At 38.9% G+C, this 17,468-nt stretch overlaps 1 protein-coding gene across 2 annotated transcripts in view; it reads right to left on the reverse strand.

Moving 5' to 3' along the window:
* Window positions 1-475: 475 nt before the first annotated feature.
* SH3BGRL2 (SH3 domain binding glutamate rich protein like 2) overlaps window positions 476-17,468 on the reverse strand; it is a 59,915-nt gene continuing 42,922 nt past the window's right edge. For both annotated transcript variants that reach the window (XM_058566736.1, XM_058566737.1), the window contains exons 3-4: window positions 6,461-6,541; window positions 476-3,467 (exon numbers count right to left, since the gene is read on the reverse strand). In XM_058566736.1, the coding sequence (XP_058422719.1) occupies window positions 3,456-3,467; window positions 6,461-6,541 (93 nt within the window). In that variant the 3' untranslated portion in view covers window positions 476-3,455. The remainder of the gene's footprint in view (window positions 3,468-6,460; window positions 6,542-17,468) is intronic.

The raw sequence follows: 17,468 nt of genomic DNA on the forward strand, positions 1-17,468 counted from the left end.
TTTGAATAGTTCAGTGATGAGATCACCCTGAGACATTGCCTTCAGAAGTGTTGTCTCCTGCTTTTAGAGGCAGCTGCATCAAAGGCGGCCCAGCCATTAAGAGTTGCAGCTACACTCTACTTGTTTTCTGCACCCAATTAGGGGAGCAAATCCACCAGCCTGAGGCTCAGTGTCCCCAGGAAACCACAGTCATCGACTTGAACCAACCACGGGATGAGTGATTTAATGCCGTCCTCGGTCCTGGTCACTGTCTGAGATGATTCTGTGGTCGCTTTACACACACACACACACACACAGGACCACACATGCATCTCCTCGAATGGTCAATGATCCATCTGCATTTTTAAAACTAATCTGCAGCTTCAGGAATAGAGTTCACGGAAGGGAGTAGAAACACAGCATCCCAAATAAGGAAGGTTTCAACCAAACACAACTAAAATCAGAAAAGGTGTAAGAAATGGTAGAGCACGAACACTCCATTTTCAGAACGTGTTTTCTGGAATTTGTTTCTCTTTAATGCTGAATATAAAATCTGAGATTTCACCAGTGCCTTTAGAGACAAATGCATACAAATTGAAATCTAAAAACAATTATGCAGTTTAAAGTGGGCCCTGACAATTAAGCTGTTAAATGAAAAACATTTCTAGGAAAAGCAAAACTCTATACAGCAAAACCAAATTAAAACAAAACAGAAGGAGGCTTTGGTACCTTTCAATAATAGAGGACAAAAATAAGTTTAGTTCACTATTAAATTCATGTAATATAAAAACATCTATGTGGGAGTGTTGAATAAATCTGTAAAACAGAAACAAATCTAAACTATATTACAGTCTGAGAGAAAAAAAAATCTTCCTTTTCTCCTGTTTGACTTTAATAGAACACCAAAATTTGGAAAAACAAGTATATCCCCAACTAAATTTTCTTCTGGTCTGCATATACCTAGCAGGATGGTAATCTGTATTTTATCTAATTGTAAAATGGCATAATTTGATTTTTAGCAGCACATTTCCTTTGCCTCAACAAGCCTACTACAGGAAATAAAAATCCTGTCTTGAAATGCCCTTGTTATTACATCTATGTCCACTTCTTTCCTAGGCTTTAAGACTGTGATTATCCAAATCTAAAGGCAGCTAATTAAGGAAAGGAATAAAATCATTACATGTTTGGAATTCCGTCGGTAAAACAGTACAAGGACACAGTAATGTTCTCTGAACAGTGTGGTCCCGGAGGGCAACACCGCAGGATCTGCAGGGCCTGGGTGCCGCAGTGAACGCCACAGGTGTGCTTCCAGCTCACTCACAACCAGTATGGGACCAGCCAGGCTGCTCTCTATTTCTTTGCAGATTAAAGAAAAAGGGGGGCAGGGGTAGATGATGTGTGACTGCGGTAGTAAGTTAGCACTACTATCCATCTGGTCTGTTTAGGAGAGCCCTACTGGGCCTGCTATAACCACAGTAATTCAAAAGTTTTAAGACAAACAAATGTGAGTAGCTTTCTTTGTCTAGCAAGTAATTGTGTTGATCCTACAACCCTGCAATTTAACTTGAAGAGCCTATATCTTACCAACTTAGTGCTTGGTGCTCATCGGCAAAAGTAGACTAAATGTAAGTTAGATCATGGTAACATTAAAATTTTTTTTAATTGCTGTATCGTAAACAGAAATTCTAAGTCTTATCAGATGACTCAGATACTCAAACACAATATCCAGTTCAAAAAAAAATTTCCTGGATAGTCCCTGGGATTCATCAAATGGAATTTGACCTGGATCTTATTTAATGCCAACTAAGCAGTAATATCCATGATTTCACAACAGCTTTCCTTTGAGAGAAAATTGTGGATTTTGCATCTGTTCCAGTCAAGGAGAATTGTGTGGCATGTTTCTCTTCTGGTTGTGGTCCTGGGCTGTAAGTCTCGGGCTGGGATTTCAGCTTTAGCATTCAACAGTTCTTTAGAATAGTCCACAGTTAGCAAGTGGGAGGGTGAGAGAACACATGTGACAGGGCTTTAATTCTTTTGTTCTTTAAATTTCTTACAAACTTCCAGCTCAGAATCTAAACAGCAGATCCAGCATCAGGATGCTGAGAACAGCAGAATATTTTAAGCAGCCCTCTGCGAGTTTATCCTATTCAAGACTGTTCCCATGTTTGGCAACTAAAATCTCTAAAAAAATGTAAGCAGGAACAAGGATGCAGAAAAGCAGCCTCTACCCTAATGAAGCAGACATGTTCAGGGTTCATCAGTGTCCACTCCAAAGGGAGCAGAGATTTTGCATGCCAAGTAAAATTCGGAGTTACTCTCTGCTGGCCCCCTTCTTGTATATGCTGCTCTGAAAACTTACTGGTGCTCATATATGGAATGAGAACACTATCTACATTATTCTGAAAAACCTGGGACTGTGCACTGGCCAGAAGTATGAGTTAGTAAAGTTAGAGGACCAATGAAGAGTAACACAGGAAAAAAATTAAATTGTACAGCAATATCAGTATGTTTTAATATGCCTCATCAAGGGTTCATAAAATATATCTAAGATCTTCCTTTCTCAAAAAAATATAATCCCTTCACAAAATAGAATAAGCAGCTGTTAGGGGAGCTGCGTTTAAACACACATGTGCACTCACACATAAATAAGTTGCTAAAGCTGCAAATGCCTTCAGATATGAGTCAGATAATTTTCCTATAAATTTACTAATTAGTGCACCTCTTAAAATGTAACTTTTAAGCAGTCTTATGCATTTAGGTGAAACTTGCCCCTTGCAAGAAATAAAGTATATATTTTCCAAAATAGCAATTATTTTCATTCCTGTAACTTAGGTCTGATCACATGTTTTTGCAACAGAGATTTCTGGAAACCATCTGTAGGAGCTTGGAGGATTTATGGAGATAAGAGTCTCCACTACCAAAAGGAGGCTAGAACATCTAACTTTTTCTACAGGTGTTATTACAAAGCATAGTGACTTTTGTGATTCTGCAGCAAAAATCTTCAGCCCTTTGTCAACCAGCATTGTTTTTTTCCTTTCTGATCAAACGATTCTAATAGCCTGACAGACTAATCTCAAGGATACAATCCAGGCAGCTTAAAGAGAAGCAGGTCTGAGCAATACCGGTATCAATTACAACCCAGGGCAGATCCAACATTTTCTCTCTGATGGTGCTACCCACTTATCTTTCCGTCATGAAGGAAGCACAGCTGTCTCAGGTTAACAGCACCTCCAGAGGAGTGAGGCAATTGCAGGCAATTCTGAAAATAAGGAAAAACCCACCACAGTCTTATTTGGTTTAAAGCAATCATGCAATCCCATTACTCCCACATCTTCCAGAAACACCTTTTCCATGGCAAGCAAAGTTACTGGTGATGCATGTGGCTTCTGTCACAGGGATGCAGTAGGTAAGCAGGTGTGTGCTGAGTACCAGAGGGTGCTCCCAAATGCATCTCCGTCATCCTCCACTTGTCTTCTCTACGGTTCTGCCTGTTTATTACCAAAAAAGAAAAAGGTCAGTTAATGTATTGCATTGACAAGAAAATTCACCCTGGCAGTGATATTTTAAATGTCAGAAACAGGGATGTTGGCAATCACAATAAATCAGCCCACGTGATTGATAAGAGCAAATCCTGGGTTTCAGGGTCAGAGCCCAGATTGTAATCACACCCACCTGACCTGCTGCATATAAAGTGGAAAGAGAGCCACAGGTTTTCAACAACTGCTGAGGCTCCTCTCAGAGGTACTGTTCCACTCGCACCTGAGTGGGGAGTGTGGGGGTTGCCTCTCTCAGGGAGCCTGCAGAGGGTGACGATACCTATTGGTAAACAGCCACTGCCCCAAACCCCCAAGTGCTACCCCGGGGCCCTCCCCCAGGGATGACTCCATGATTCAACCACTAAACAGACACCTGGCACAGGGGGCCTCCGAGACTGCTCCAGCTCCGGCCAGTCAGTGCCCCAGGGTTGACCAACTGTTACATATGTTGAATACCACCTCTGAATGGCAGAGATCCAAAAGCAGAAACTTCTACTTCAAGCCCCACTTTGAGTCTATTAAAATAACAAACTTGATGGTTTTCTACCGGAAAATTATTGGTGAAAAGGCCTCCTTTTCTTTTAGGTAGGTACCATGGTGGGCCAGCCACTGCTGGCTCCAACCAGCCATAGGAGAAAGTGGGCTACCCCAAGGTTTCCATACCTTCTGACTTTTCAAGAAAAGTGGGAAATCTGTATTTTAAATATTAGCAACCTATTTAAATTCTTTTAAAAATTCTGTGCAGGACATATACATCCAGAGCGAATGTGGCCTGCAGGCCACCATTCTGTGACCTCCTACCTTCCTCTGCCCTGTCCACTTTGAGAACTGCCCGGAGACTATACTGCACCTGTCTATAGCCAAGAACGTTCTTTTCCCAGTATCTCTCGTCTCTCTCCTCACTGTGTAAGAGCAATTACAGATGCTAATGGTGTCTCAACATGTTCCCTGGCAGGCTTTCTGGCCCTGGCTTTTCTGTGTGAATGCCGTAGAGAGGGGAGGAAAGGAGATGAGAAAAGGGGCTTCCATCTCTTAGTGCCTTCCACCTGTGAATGCTCTGTCGAGGCCCGCACTCTGGGCCTACAGTGTAGACTGTGTAATAAATTGCTACCAAAGTGAAAAAGAAATAACTAGAAAGGAGGAAAACGCTGAACTTCTCTTGAAGACATTTTTATTTCTCTCCTGTGAAGACAAAGTATGAGCTGCTGTGAACTCATGAGACCCTGAGTGGTTCCTGAGAGGAGGTGGCACAAACACTGCTCCACGGACTGCCACTCTGCTCCACGCGCTCCTGCTCAGGTGTGACTGACTCAGGCCCCGCAATGGTGGGATGACTTGGCGGGGATGCGCAGAGCGCTGGCTGCCTTTGGAATGGTCTATTGACCAAGCAGACGTCAACGGCATCAAGACCACCTCTAATACTACGACCACAAGTCATGTAAGAATGCACATTGTATAGATCATAGGTTTCCTGCGACATTTCTGAGAGATGAATATTTTTAAAAAGTAAAAAAGTCAGCCGGCAGAGTCTCTAAGGAATCTACGTCTTCAAGGGAAATGAGAACAAAGGTGGCAAGCACACAGTATTTTTTTAAAGGTTTTTGCACAAACAATGATGTCCACTGGATTTAAACATCCATTAGATTACTCCTGCCCCAGTTTTTTCCAGTTCTTTGAAGATAAATCTGGATTGTTTAATATCTTTGGATGAAACATGTTATAAAAATACTACAATTTTCCTAACAAGTATTCCAATGCTCCATCTTTATAAAAATAGTTTTAAGAACCTTTAAATATTATATGTGTGGGTTTGCCTCTGTTTAAAACATGTGCATGGAAACCACCCACGCCCATCTGTGGACTCTGATGTAAAAACAAAGCCAGACCTCACCTCGGCTGTGAGCTGCAGGTGCTGGTGTATAATTTATATTACTGATAGTCTCCGCCCTCCTCCCACAGGTGTTCTAGAAATGGTACAAATCCTAGGCAGCCTCAGAAGCCCTATTACTTACAGACATCAAAGTTCCCAGTAATACACTTTCATTTCAATTCAGTGTGAAAAATAGACACTTTAGAATTCAGTCTCAATTTGAAATACAGTCAAAACCTCAATTGCTATGTATATAAAGACTGCAAGGAAATATACAAAAAATGTTAACGTGGTTATCTCTGGGTGGGGGAATAATAGGTGATTTTATTTTCTGCTTTATACTTTTTTGTATTCTCCCAGTTTTTCAAATGAGCCTAGGCTACTTTCATAATCAGAAAAAAATAGTGTTTTTTAAAAAGGGAAATAATCAAAATATTACCTCATTTAATAAAGAAATGCTATTTTTTTATTTTGAAAGTGGATCCATGTGCTTCACAAAGTTGTGATAATATACACTATTTCTAGGTCTAAATATTAGAAGAGCCTGAGCCTTTTATGTTCTCTAAAGGACACACGACATCATGAAGTGGCTACAGACACATTCCTATTAGTTTAAGAATTGCAGCATTTTTCTCATGGCTGATCATTTGTTACTGCAGACCATCTATCTCCCTTTGGATGTAAATGAGTTCAACAGGCAAAAGACCTTAAAAATATGGCTTTGATTCTGCTATTTCAAAAAATGTAAAACAATGTAAACTTGCACTTTAAAATAGAAAGAACTTACTACTTTTTGCTACCTTAAATTCTTCTTGGAAGAAGGGGGTATAAATTATAAATAAACTAAATTATAAATAAAAATAAACTCTAGTATACAGTAACAATTAAAAATTGGAAAGAAAAAAAACTAGACTTCTTTGCATGTTTTTACACTGGGCAGTCTCTAACTGTGCATTTGAGAAAGCGAAAGCCAAAAATCTGGAGACTATATATGCATTCCTGTAACACCTTCAACCTCAATCCCTAAGAACAATTTGAGAAAAATGAATTTTAAAACAAGAAAAGATTTACCTACCGTTGATGCCAACCGTGATTTTAGGCCTAAGAATGAAAAGACTGTGTTGCTTTCCTTTGATTCAAAAAAACTGTCATAATCCTAGAAAAAAGGGGAGAAGAAAATCAACAAAAGCGAACAATTATCTTTGGTGTTTTTGACAAATTTTTTATGGAAATAAAAAATGTACCATTGCTCCATTCAGGCCAGGGAAGAGCTACATAAATGTACTGCGAATTTGCTCTGCTTGAGCCTAAACATTTCTTTGCGTAAGATGACAAATGGTAACAAGTTTTTAATACAAAGCCTGTGACAAGATTAAAATGTAAAACATCGACAACGGAAATGAAATGGGAACACGCTCCCTTTCCCTTGTGTGCCAAACTAACATTTCCCTGTGTGGAATCACTCTGACCTAAGATTTACTGCAGCACTTGAACATGGAAGGCTGCCTCCCAACTCCACTCCTGATATTTCGTTATCTCGGACTTTAAAAAAAAATCACTGGGTAAACAGAAAGCCCTAAAGGTCTCCATGTGTCAACGTGAGTGCTTCTAATCTGCTTTTGAAGTTTTCCACATTTTTGAGATGATGTCTTCAGAGAGAATAAAAAGATCAAATAAAAACGAGAGGAAACTATATTCTCTGTAACATTTATCTTTGCCTCAGACACAGAATCGTTTTTCTCTCCTTACTTTCAGAAAAAAAGCCATCAAGGAATTCTGGTCAATATGTTTATCAATTGTTTCTTTTCAAAAGTTTGCATATATAATACTAGAGAGTTTCTAAGCTAATATAAAGCAGTCTTAAAATTTGATAGAAGTCCGCTTGATAACTCTATCCTAAGGATAAATATCATAAGCAGACAATGATCAGAATCACTTTTAGGCACATGCTCTGTGCCAGGTGCCCTACAATCAGTACGTCATTGGATCCCCACCAGAGCCCACCAGGTTGGAGACTGGCTCAGAGCAAAGAAACATGTTGCCCAAGTTTGACAGCCAATACGTGAGAGAGCTGAGATTTTGGCCCAATTCTCACTGACCTTGAAATTGATGATTTTTGTACTCTGTGATGCTTCTTGCCCAAGAGGAAAGCAGGTATGGGGGCACCCTGCATACCAGAGTCACGGAGCCCTAATGAAGCCACTGCTGAGCCAAGCCAATGGCATCACAAGTACTTTGAAACCTGTCTAGGGATCTACATGAGAGTCCATGACTTAGAGAGTAGAGACCTGCATCCTGCCCAGCATGCCTCAGTTCATGAAAAACCTCTGAATGACTGACTCTGTGCAGAGTAGCGAGTCGAGTCTCACGTGGTCTTGAAGGCAGCTTGGTTGTAATCCACGGTCATCTCAGCCTCAGGCCGTGCCCTTGCTGCTCCTTCTGTTGATCTGCACGGGGCAGCTCCCTCCGTTAGTGGATCGGGCCTAATGCCACTCACCTCCAAAGAGAGGCCCTCCTTGACTATGCCAAGGAGGAGCGACACATCTGAAGAGGGAGGCTCCGCAAAGACCTCCTGGAAAAATGGCATTTTAAGCTGAAATCTGAAGGATGAGTAGAGCTGGCCTAGTAAAGGGCCGGGACAGGGGCATTTGGGACGGGGACAGCACCGGCGGAGAGCGAAGCTGGCAGGTGTGACAGGGATCAGCATATGGCAGGCTGTAAACCAAGAAAAAGATTTTAAATTTTATCTAAAGTACAAAAGGAAAGCACGTACGGGTTCTGCTAGAATGAACTAGCTTCCTTTAAGAAAACCCCTAAGTCAGCTGTGTGGAGAATGGCTGAGAGAGGGCAGCAAGAAGGGAAGCAGGGAGAAGGGTGAGCGAGTACCATGGTAATTCAGAGACGGCGGCACCTGACCCAGGGCCATGGGAGTGGAGATGGAGAGAGGTGGACAGATTGGAGATGTATTTTGGAGGAAGAACTGATCATACTTGATTGTGGAATTGGTGTAGGAGGTTAGGGAGCATTAAGAATTAAAGCGGCTCTGAGCTTTGTGACTTGATGGAAAAGGCCAGAGAAAAAGCAGCTTTGAGGGTAAGGCTGGAGTTGAGTTTCAAAATATTAAGTTTGAGAAACTGTATGAAACATCCAAGTGAAGAAGATATCAGCCAGGCAGCTGGAGGTTCCTAGTGGCTCTAGGATATTACAGACTTTGTAGAATTTTATGGAAAATTTTATGAAACTGTCACTAATAATACAGGTCTAAATTTGAGGTAGAATTTAGGCAAAATCCCATGACCTGAAAATGTTGTTGCAAATATTCTTTGTAACAAAGATAATTCCAAATAGTTGAATAACATTTCACTTATCTGAGTTCAAGAAATAATCCTGTTCAATACAGACTTTCTCTACTTGATCATTTGATACTTATATTCAATGTGGTAACAGGAGGAAGAGAGCTAAACTACAGTCAGATTTCTCACCCTTGTAAAGATCCACTATATGAAAATTGGGGTCCTTATCCCTCTCTATACCATATTCTGCCACTACTCAGTCTAAATTCTTTCCCTAGGGAATGTCATCCACAGCCAAGGTCCTAATTAAATTCGTATCTCTAGCTCTGTTTTCTTCTCTCAGTTCTGGTTCCATAAAAGCAACTAACTGTTCAGACTCTTAACATAATAGGTCTAAATTGCAATTCTGATCTTCCTTCTACCCACAAGCTGGCCCTCTCAAAAAATGGCAGGACCATCTAATGGGCTCTACCAGTCAGAAATCAAGGCATCACCTCTCTTCTCTTAACAAATAACTATCTCACATATCCCTTCAACCTCTCCATTTTTCTACATCTGTGTCATCGCTCTAATCCAAGCTAGACTTCTGCAACAGCACCCCAATTTATCAACCCTTCTCCAATCTAACCTATTTCCACCCAATCATTCTCAAGTGAGGACAGACTAATCTTTTAAAAATGCAAATTTGAGGGCTGGCCCGGTGGTGCAGTGGTTAAGTTTGGCATGCTCTGCAGGTTCAGACCCTGGGAGCGGACCTACACCACCTGTCAGCCATGCTGAGGCAGCAACCCACATACAAAATAGAGGAAGATGGGCACAGCTGTTAGCTCAGGGCCACTCTTTCCCACCAAAAAAAAAAAAAACGTAAATTTGATCATATTGTCCTCTACTTAAATCCTTTCCTTCAAGATGTCTCATTGCTCTTAGAACACAGATTAAAATTCTTGATATGACAAAAAAGGCACTATCTGGTCTGGCTCTGACTTAGTCACAGTTGAGGAGAAGAGAGGTCATGTACTTCCACTTGCACCAATGCCATCTGGTTCACAGATGCATTTCTGAGAAACTGCGTGGTCTACATGCTCAGGTAGCTGTGGATGTGATGTCCAGCAATCTACGACCTTGAGTTCTAAGACCTTGATCAACTCATTAACCTCCTCAGACTGTTAATCCTTTCTGCATCAGATACTTCAAGTCCCTTGAAGCTCCAGAATTCTATGAAATGACGGTGCATCCAGTGGAGTTGCTCTTAAACGAGCTGTTCGCTGTGTCCAGGTGTCAAGTGCAGCCTACGTATTCCAGTTACTAGAGACACCTGTTGGAAATGTTTACCTCTCTCTGGTTGAACTGAGCAGGAAAGGGAAGAGACGACAGTGAGAGAAAAAAATTGAGGACTAGTGACTTAGTCATCAAAATGCTGTCCCAGTTCTTGAATTTCAAAAGACCTTTACCTGTTTCTACTTGATTAATAATTTCTGATGTCAGTGTGACATGCAGGAATTAAAAAACTAATGTAAAAAATAAAAAATGAGGGGCCGGCCCCGTGGCTTAGCGGTTGGGTGCACGTGCTCCGCTACTGGTGGCCCGGGTTCGGATCCTGGGTGCGCACCGACGCACTGCTTCTCTGGCCATGCTGAGGCCGCGTCCCACATACAGCAACTAGAAGGATGTGCAACTATGACATACAACTATCTATTGGGGCTATGGGGAAAAAAAGGAGGAGGATTGGCAATAGATGTTAGCTCAGAGCCAGTCTTCCTCAAAAAGAGGAGGATTAGCATGGATGTTAGCTCAGGGCTGATCTTCCTCACAAAAAAAATAAAATAAAATAAAAAATAAAAAAATAAAAATAAAAAATGAGAAACAATGCCTCACTCAACCTCTATAAATGTAGTGTGAATGCTACTTTAAAAGACTGAAGTGCTAACATGAAAATATCGTGCATGTAAAAGATCAAAAGGCAAGTTACAATGACACAATGTGTATAATTCAGGTTTCAGCGTTTATATTAAAAATCTTAACCTTAAAATGATTACAATTCTCCAAATCAGAAAACTGAAAATAAGCTCAACTCTCACAAGCAAGTTTCATATACATAAAACAAGATATATAAAATATATACAGGTAGAGAAAATATGTAACATTATAGACAATCCATTTAACCATTGAACCAAAATAGTTCTCATAAATTTTAGTCACCAACAAAGGTATTTAGAAATTTCAGACAATTTAGAAACTTCAGAATGGCAACATTTCTTATTTATGTAAAAACTATTTTTAACTGTATTTCTGTCATAAAAATTATAAGCATTATTTTTATTTTATGAACCTTTAACTCAATGCCACATCACTATGGTTAGGGGGCTTCTGAACTGAATATTAAGTTGGATCCTCCCAACAGTTTAAAAATTGTCACTTAAGGTAATTAATTCCTTCCAAAATGACAAATATACAACTTGGTAATTAACTTTAAAAGCAGAATAACTTAAAGGAAATCATTTTTAAAAGTCAATGTTAGAACAGTACCTGACACACACCAGATTACCAACAACACTCATCAAGTAGATGAATGAGCCGTGCTTGCTAATTACTGACTGACGTGCCATGCTGTAGGTAATCTCATGTAGTAACATAATTTGAGTAAATCCCATTTCTACTCTATTACTCGTGGGTTATAAAGAATTATGTAACAAATTTACTTCCTGACATTCAAAAGCTTTTGAGTGGCCTGATAAATCTCGAACTGTAAGAGGTTACATTATTTTCTTTGCCATTTTTAGGCAAAGGTCAGATGATTGATAATTTAAAATCTAGGATTTCTTAATAGTTAATACCTCCTTTCAGCGATAATAAATTAAATAGTATGATGTGAAATAATTTAAGAGTAAAATAGTATTAGAAATTTTAAAATCATGTCCTATTAAAGTATAAGGTCTTATAATGGCCTTCGGCATTCCCCAATAAAAGAGAAACATCTGCTTTCTTATCAAACTCATTTCACTTATCAAGCTTATATTTTAAAAAATACATTAGGGTTCATACTGCAAAAATTCAAAGCATTGTATTTTAAAAACCCAGTATGAAGTTTCTAAATGGGCTTGCTGAATTTCTCAGAGTCCAAGACTCTCTCTCTGAAGTGTCTGTGCACTCTGCAGTCTGTGCACACTGCAGATTGCAGTGCAATCTGCAAATTGCACATTTCAGGATAATCAACCTTCTGTAACTATCAAATACAATGATCAGTTAATATCACACAGACACACAAAGCATATTCAAGATAAAATTGCCCAGTTTCAGAAGCTGGTATGTTTTTATTACATTTAAGACAAAGAATGAAAAATCACTTTGTTTCTAGTGTCAGCTGCTTACAAAAAGAAAAATTTCTGGACTCTATAGATATCAGCATAACTGAGCACTGTTACTAACAGAGCATTTATCCAAATGCTGCAATTTTAAAAATGAAGCAAACTAAACAGCTGTTAAAAAGAAAAATCAATCTTCCGTCACCTATACTTCTGTTTGCGTTCAAGTGAAAGCCAATGTTAGAGACATTTATAAGCTCATGATAAAATCGACAACGGGTTGAACTCACAATAGCCTCATTCTTCCACAGAGCTTACTTAAGGACATTACCCGCACACTACCGTTAGACTATTATGGACTAGACAAGCATTTGAGACAAAGACTTTAAAGTTCTTTGCCCTTTTGGTGTTCCCTAAGAAAACAGTGGGGAAAACCCACAGCAGCCACTCTGAAAAGCTGCACTGCTTCCCACGCTAAGTCAATGACAATTAAGTGACAGAACTATATTATTTCCACATGCCAAGGGCATATCCAAACAGGAGGCTGCACGGAACAAAAACAACACGTGGCCGACAAGGAAATGGTGGCAGCAGCCATTCCTAAATGAGCCAAAGCAAATTTGGTTTACCCATAAGAAAATTTTTTAAAAAAATTCTTTTTAAGACTATGAGTTACTGCTGCTGCTGCCGCTGCTGTAGCTCCTTAAAACGAGCAGACGCTCCTTCTTAAAATTTCTTCTAAGCCTGAGGGTAGCCTCTGAGCAGAATTTCTTGATTTAGTGGTTAGGGACCATTAACGCTATATTCTATTTTATGAAATCTTGATACAGAAGGAAAAAACAGTTGACAGTTCCAATCCTGGTAGGATATGTAAGATGGAGTTGTCTGAAACAGCTTCATTCAGCAATTTTTATGCCAAATACTAAAAATATGAGTAAGCCCAAAGCTGAGGATTTTAAATTCCTAATTCATGCTCAGCATTTCTGACCATACCAGTACAAGATGGCAGAGCAAGTGAATACATCTACCTGAGTACCAGTTGAAATCGGACGGGAAAATATTTTTTGTGCTAAACACAGGAAAAGGAACTAGTAATAAAATTTTAAGAAATACCCAGAGGAGTAAGTGAAAAGGCTAATTAATTAAGAGAATCTCTTGGATATTGACATTGTGTCATTCTCCTTTAAGCCACAGGGATTTAGTAAAATAGAATTATATACCCTCCTCTATGACTGCTCACACAGCTAAACAGTTCCGCAGAGAATAGTACTTACATGTTTATAACATATATATTATACATTATATGATAGTTATTATAGTTACAGAAAAGAATGTGACTGTTATAAACTATAGCAATGCCATGTGTATGCATGCTCAGAGAAGCTATAAGAATGCATATTTCTCTGCATCTTTCAAAGAAAAATGTAAATACTGTCTAAACTTTAAAATCAAGGAATATAGATATTAGTACATGAAACACAGAGTGGTGATAATTTAAGAAAACTACAGAGCAGAACCTCCTAGAAGAGACCACATTTTGGAAAGCTGGGGGAGGTGGCACATAGAGAAGGGCCAAGGGAAACTGGCTGTTCACTTGTGATCCTCTTGTCAACAGGCTTTAAATTGTCTTGACATTGATATTAACATGGCCTTGGTGTCTTAACAGTTTTTTCTTCTCATTAACTTTAACTTCAGAAAGAGAGAAAATTTTATCAAAAAGAAAACCGCCAGTTTGGATATTAGTTAAGATACACTGCTAACCATGCAATCAGGGTGGCCTGGAACTGTCGGATGAAGGTTTTCAATATTCACAGCACAAGTCATTGTTTTTATAAAAGACACGTCTCAGGGATTCATCACTGTAGACTATTGAGGCAAACATCTCAGTAAGGTGAAAATGGGAGATTAAACATTTATAGACAGAAGAATAAAACCAGGGTTATAATAGATGAGACAAAACTGCAAAGAATATCTAATTAAATTGTTATGCTTCTGGGCATATAGCTGATCCACAATCAGTGATAGAGAGGAATTTATACCACCCCTTCCCCGCACCCGACTTTACCTCTCCTCGTATCTGGGAGGACGCCATGGAAGATCATTTCCAGTGAAACATCTGAAGGAGAAGATTCTCCTTGTTTAGATAAATGATCTTTTAGAGGCCTTGGAATACAGATTTTCAAATTCATCAAAAGTTTCCTACAAATATTCTACCTGTGGGATAGGTGAGCTTCTAATAGAGGCGAATTCCCAAATAGATTTCACTGTAAAACTTAGAAGGTTCAATGAGCTTGCTTTTGAGACATTTGGCTTTGACTTTGATTAAAAGGGAATGCAAATGCTCAGAACCTTGACGAGGCGAGACCCGTTAGAATAAGTCAGCTATCCGCTCAGCTGAAAACATCTGTGTAGCTATTCACCTATTCATATAACCAATTCTGTGAGGTATGTTCTCTGTTCCTAGCATTCCGAGGTACCAGATACTAAGATAAATATGCCGTGGAGCCTGCTGAGGGTGAGCACAAGAAACTCAGAGACTAGTTGAAGGCAAGGACACGAAAAAAAAATTCTATGAGATAAATGTCATAATAGCAGTAATGAGGCACAAGTTTGCTGGGCATGGGGGAGGGGGGTAATAACCAGAGTCCTAATTAATTAGTGAAAGCTCAATAACAAAGCCACTTGGACCTGAGTTTTGAGAAATAGGGTAGAATTATGTAGGAGGTAAAAATTACAGGATTTGGTAATCAACTGAGTACTGAGGTGAGGAAATGGGCGTGGGGTGATTCTCAGGGCTTTGCCGTAAGTATCATGTAGATGATGGAGCAGTAACCCCACATAAATAACATCCATATCCCAGAGGCAGCGCACAGTCCCCTGTGGATAACGATGAAAAGTTTGGACTTTAGGCTTTCCTTTTTTTTTCTGTATTGACTCGGATAATCAGAGTTCTATTAACACACAATTACTGCAGATAGTCAGGCTTCAACGTTAAGTCAAAATTTCCGTCCATCACTACGTTCTACTCCATTCTGCCAGAGGATTCACTTAATTTTTATGAAGAAGACCTGGGAAACAGCTAATCGTGTGTTTCTCAAATGTGACCACTAAGGAACCGGAGGAGGCAGAGGGAAATGTGAATGGACCATCTAGAGCAGGAGTAAACTATGCAGGGGCCTGTAAGCCAGGCATGGCATTGACTTTTTTTTTTTTTATTTTATTTTTATTTTCTTTATTTTTAATTATTTTATTGAGGTCATATTGGCTTATAACATTGTATATATTTCAGGTGTACATTATTATATGAGTGAAATCATACAGTATTTGTCTTTCTTTGTCTGACTTCCTTCTCTTAGGATAATACCCTCAAAGTCTATCCATGTTGTCACAAATGGCACGATTTCATCTTTTTTATGGCTGAGTAGTATTGCATTGTATATATACACCACATCTTCTTTATCCATTCATATGTTGATGGGCACTTGGGTTGCTTCCACATCTTGGCTATTGTGAATAATGCTGTGATGAATATGGGGGTGCATAAAATTTTTGAATTATTGATTTCATGTTCCTTGGATAAATACCCAATAATAGAATAGCTGGACTGTATGGTATTATTGTTTTTAAATTTCTGAGAAATCTCTATACTATTTTCCATAGTGGCTGCACCAGTTTGCACTCCCAGCAGCAGTGTATAAGAACATCCTTTTTTCCACATCATCTCTAACACTTGTTATTTCTTGTCTTGTTCACTATAGCCATTCTTAAGGGTCCAGGGTGATATCTCATTGTAGTTTTTATTTGTATTTCCCTAATAGTTAGTGATGTTGAACTCTTTTCATGTGCCTGTTGGCCATCCATATAGTGTCTTTGCAAAAATGTCTGTTCATATTTTCTGCCCATTTTTGATTGGGTTGTTCATTTTTTTGTTGTTGAGTTGTATGAGTTCTATATATTTCAGAAATTAACCCTTTGTCAGATATTTGATTTAGAAGTATTTTCTCCCCTCTGGTCTTTTCAAGCTGATGGTTTCCTTTGCCATGCAGAAGCTTTTTAGTCTGATGTAGTCCCATTTGATTATTTTTACTTTTGTTTCCCTTGCCTGAGTAGACATGGTATTCAAAAAGATACTGCTAAGACCAATGTCAAAGAGCATATGGCCTATATTTTCTTGTAGGAATTTTACAGTTTCAGGGTCTACTTACTTTCTTTTGCACGTGGCTGTCTAGTTTTCCCAACACTATTTATTGAAGAGACTTTCCTTTCTCCATTGCATGTTCTTAGCTCCTTTGTCCATAGATGTTTGGGTTATTTCCGGGCTGTCAATTCTGTTCCATTGCTCTGTGTGTCTGTTTTTGTGCCAGTACCAAGCTATTCTGACTACTATAGCTTTGTAGTATAGTTTGAATTCAGGGAGTGTGATACCTCCAACTTTGTTCTTTTTTCTCAAGATTGCTTTGGCTATTAGAGGTCTTTTGCTGTTCCATATAAATTTTAGGATTCTTTGTTCCATTTCTGTGAAGAATGTCATTGGGACTCTGATTGGGATTGCATTGAATCTGTAGATTGCTTTAGGTAATATGGACATTTTAACTATGTTAATTCTTCCAATCCATGAGCACAGAATATCTTTCCATTTCTTTATGTCTTCTTCAATTTCTTTCAATAACATCTTATAGTTTTCAGCGTATAGGTCTTTCACCTCCATGGTTAAGTTTATTCCTCGATATTTTATTCTTTTTGTTGCAACAGTAAATGGGATTGTATTTTTTATTTCTCTTTCTGCTAGCTTGTTATTAGTATATAGAAATGCAACTGATTTTTGTATGTTGATTTGGTACTCGGCAATGTTACTATATTTGTTGATTATTTCTAATAGTTTTTTGGTGAATTCTTTAGGGTTTTCTATATACAGAATCACGTCATCCGCAAATAGTGACAGTTCCACTTCTTCCTTTCCAATTTGGATACTTTTTATTTCTTTTTCTTGCCTAATTGCTCTGGCTAAAACTTCCAGTACTATGTTGAATAAGAGTGAGAAAGTGGGCATCCTTGTCTTGTTCTTGGTCTCAGAGGAATAGCTTTCAGTTTTTCACCAATGAATGTGATGTTATCTGTGGGTTTATTGTGGCCTTTATGATGTTGAGGTACTTTCCCTCTACATCCACTTTATTGAGAGTTTTTATCATAAATGAATGTTGGATCTTGTCAAATGCTTTCTCTGCATCTATTGAGATGATCACGTGCTTTTTATTATTTATTTTGTTAATGTGATATATATCACATTGATTGATTTGCAGATGTTGAACCATCCCTACATCCCTGGAATAAAACCCGCTTGATCCTGGTGTATGATCCTTTTCATGCATTGTTGTATTTGATTTGCTAATATTTTGTTGAGGATTTTTGCATCTATGTTCATCAGCAATACTGGCCTGTGATTTTCCTTTTTTGTGTTGTCCTTGTCTGGTTTTGACATCAGGGTAAT

Source organism: Diceros bicornis, chromosome 23 (genome assembly GCF_020826845.1).
Source record: "Diceros bicornis minor isolate mBicDic1 chromosome 23, mDicBic1.mat.cur, whole genome shotgun sequence".
NCBI lineage: Eukaryota > Metazoa > Chordata > Mammalia > Perissodactyla > Rhinocerotidae > Diceros > Diceros bicornis.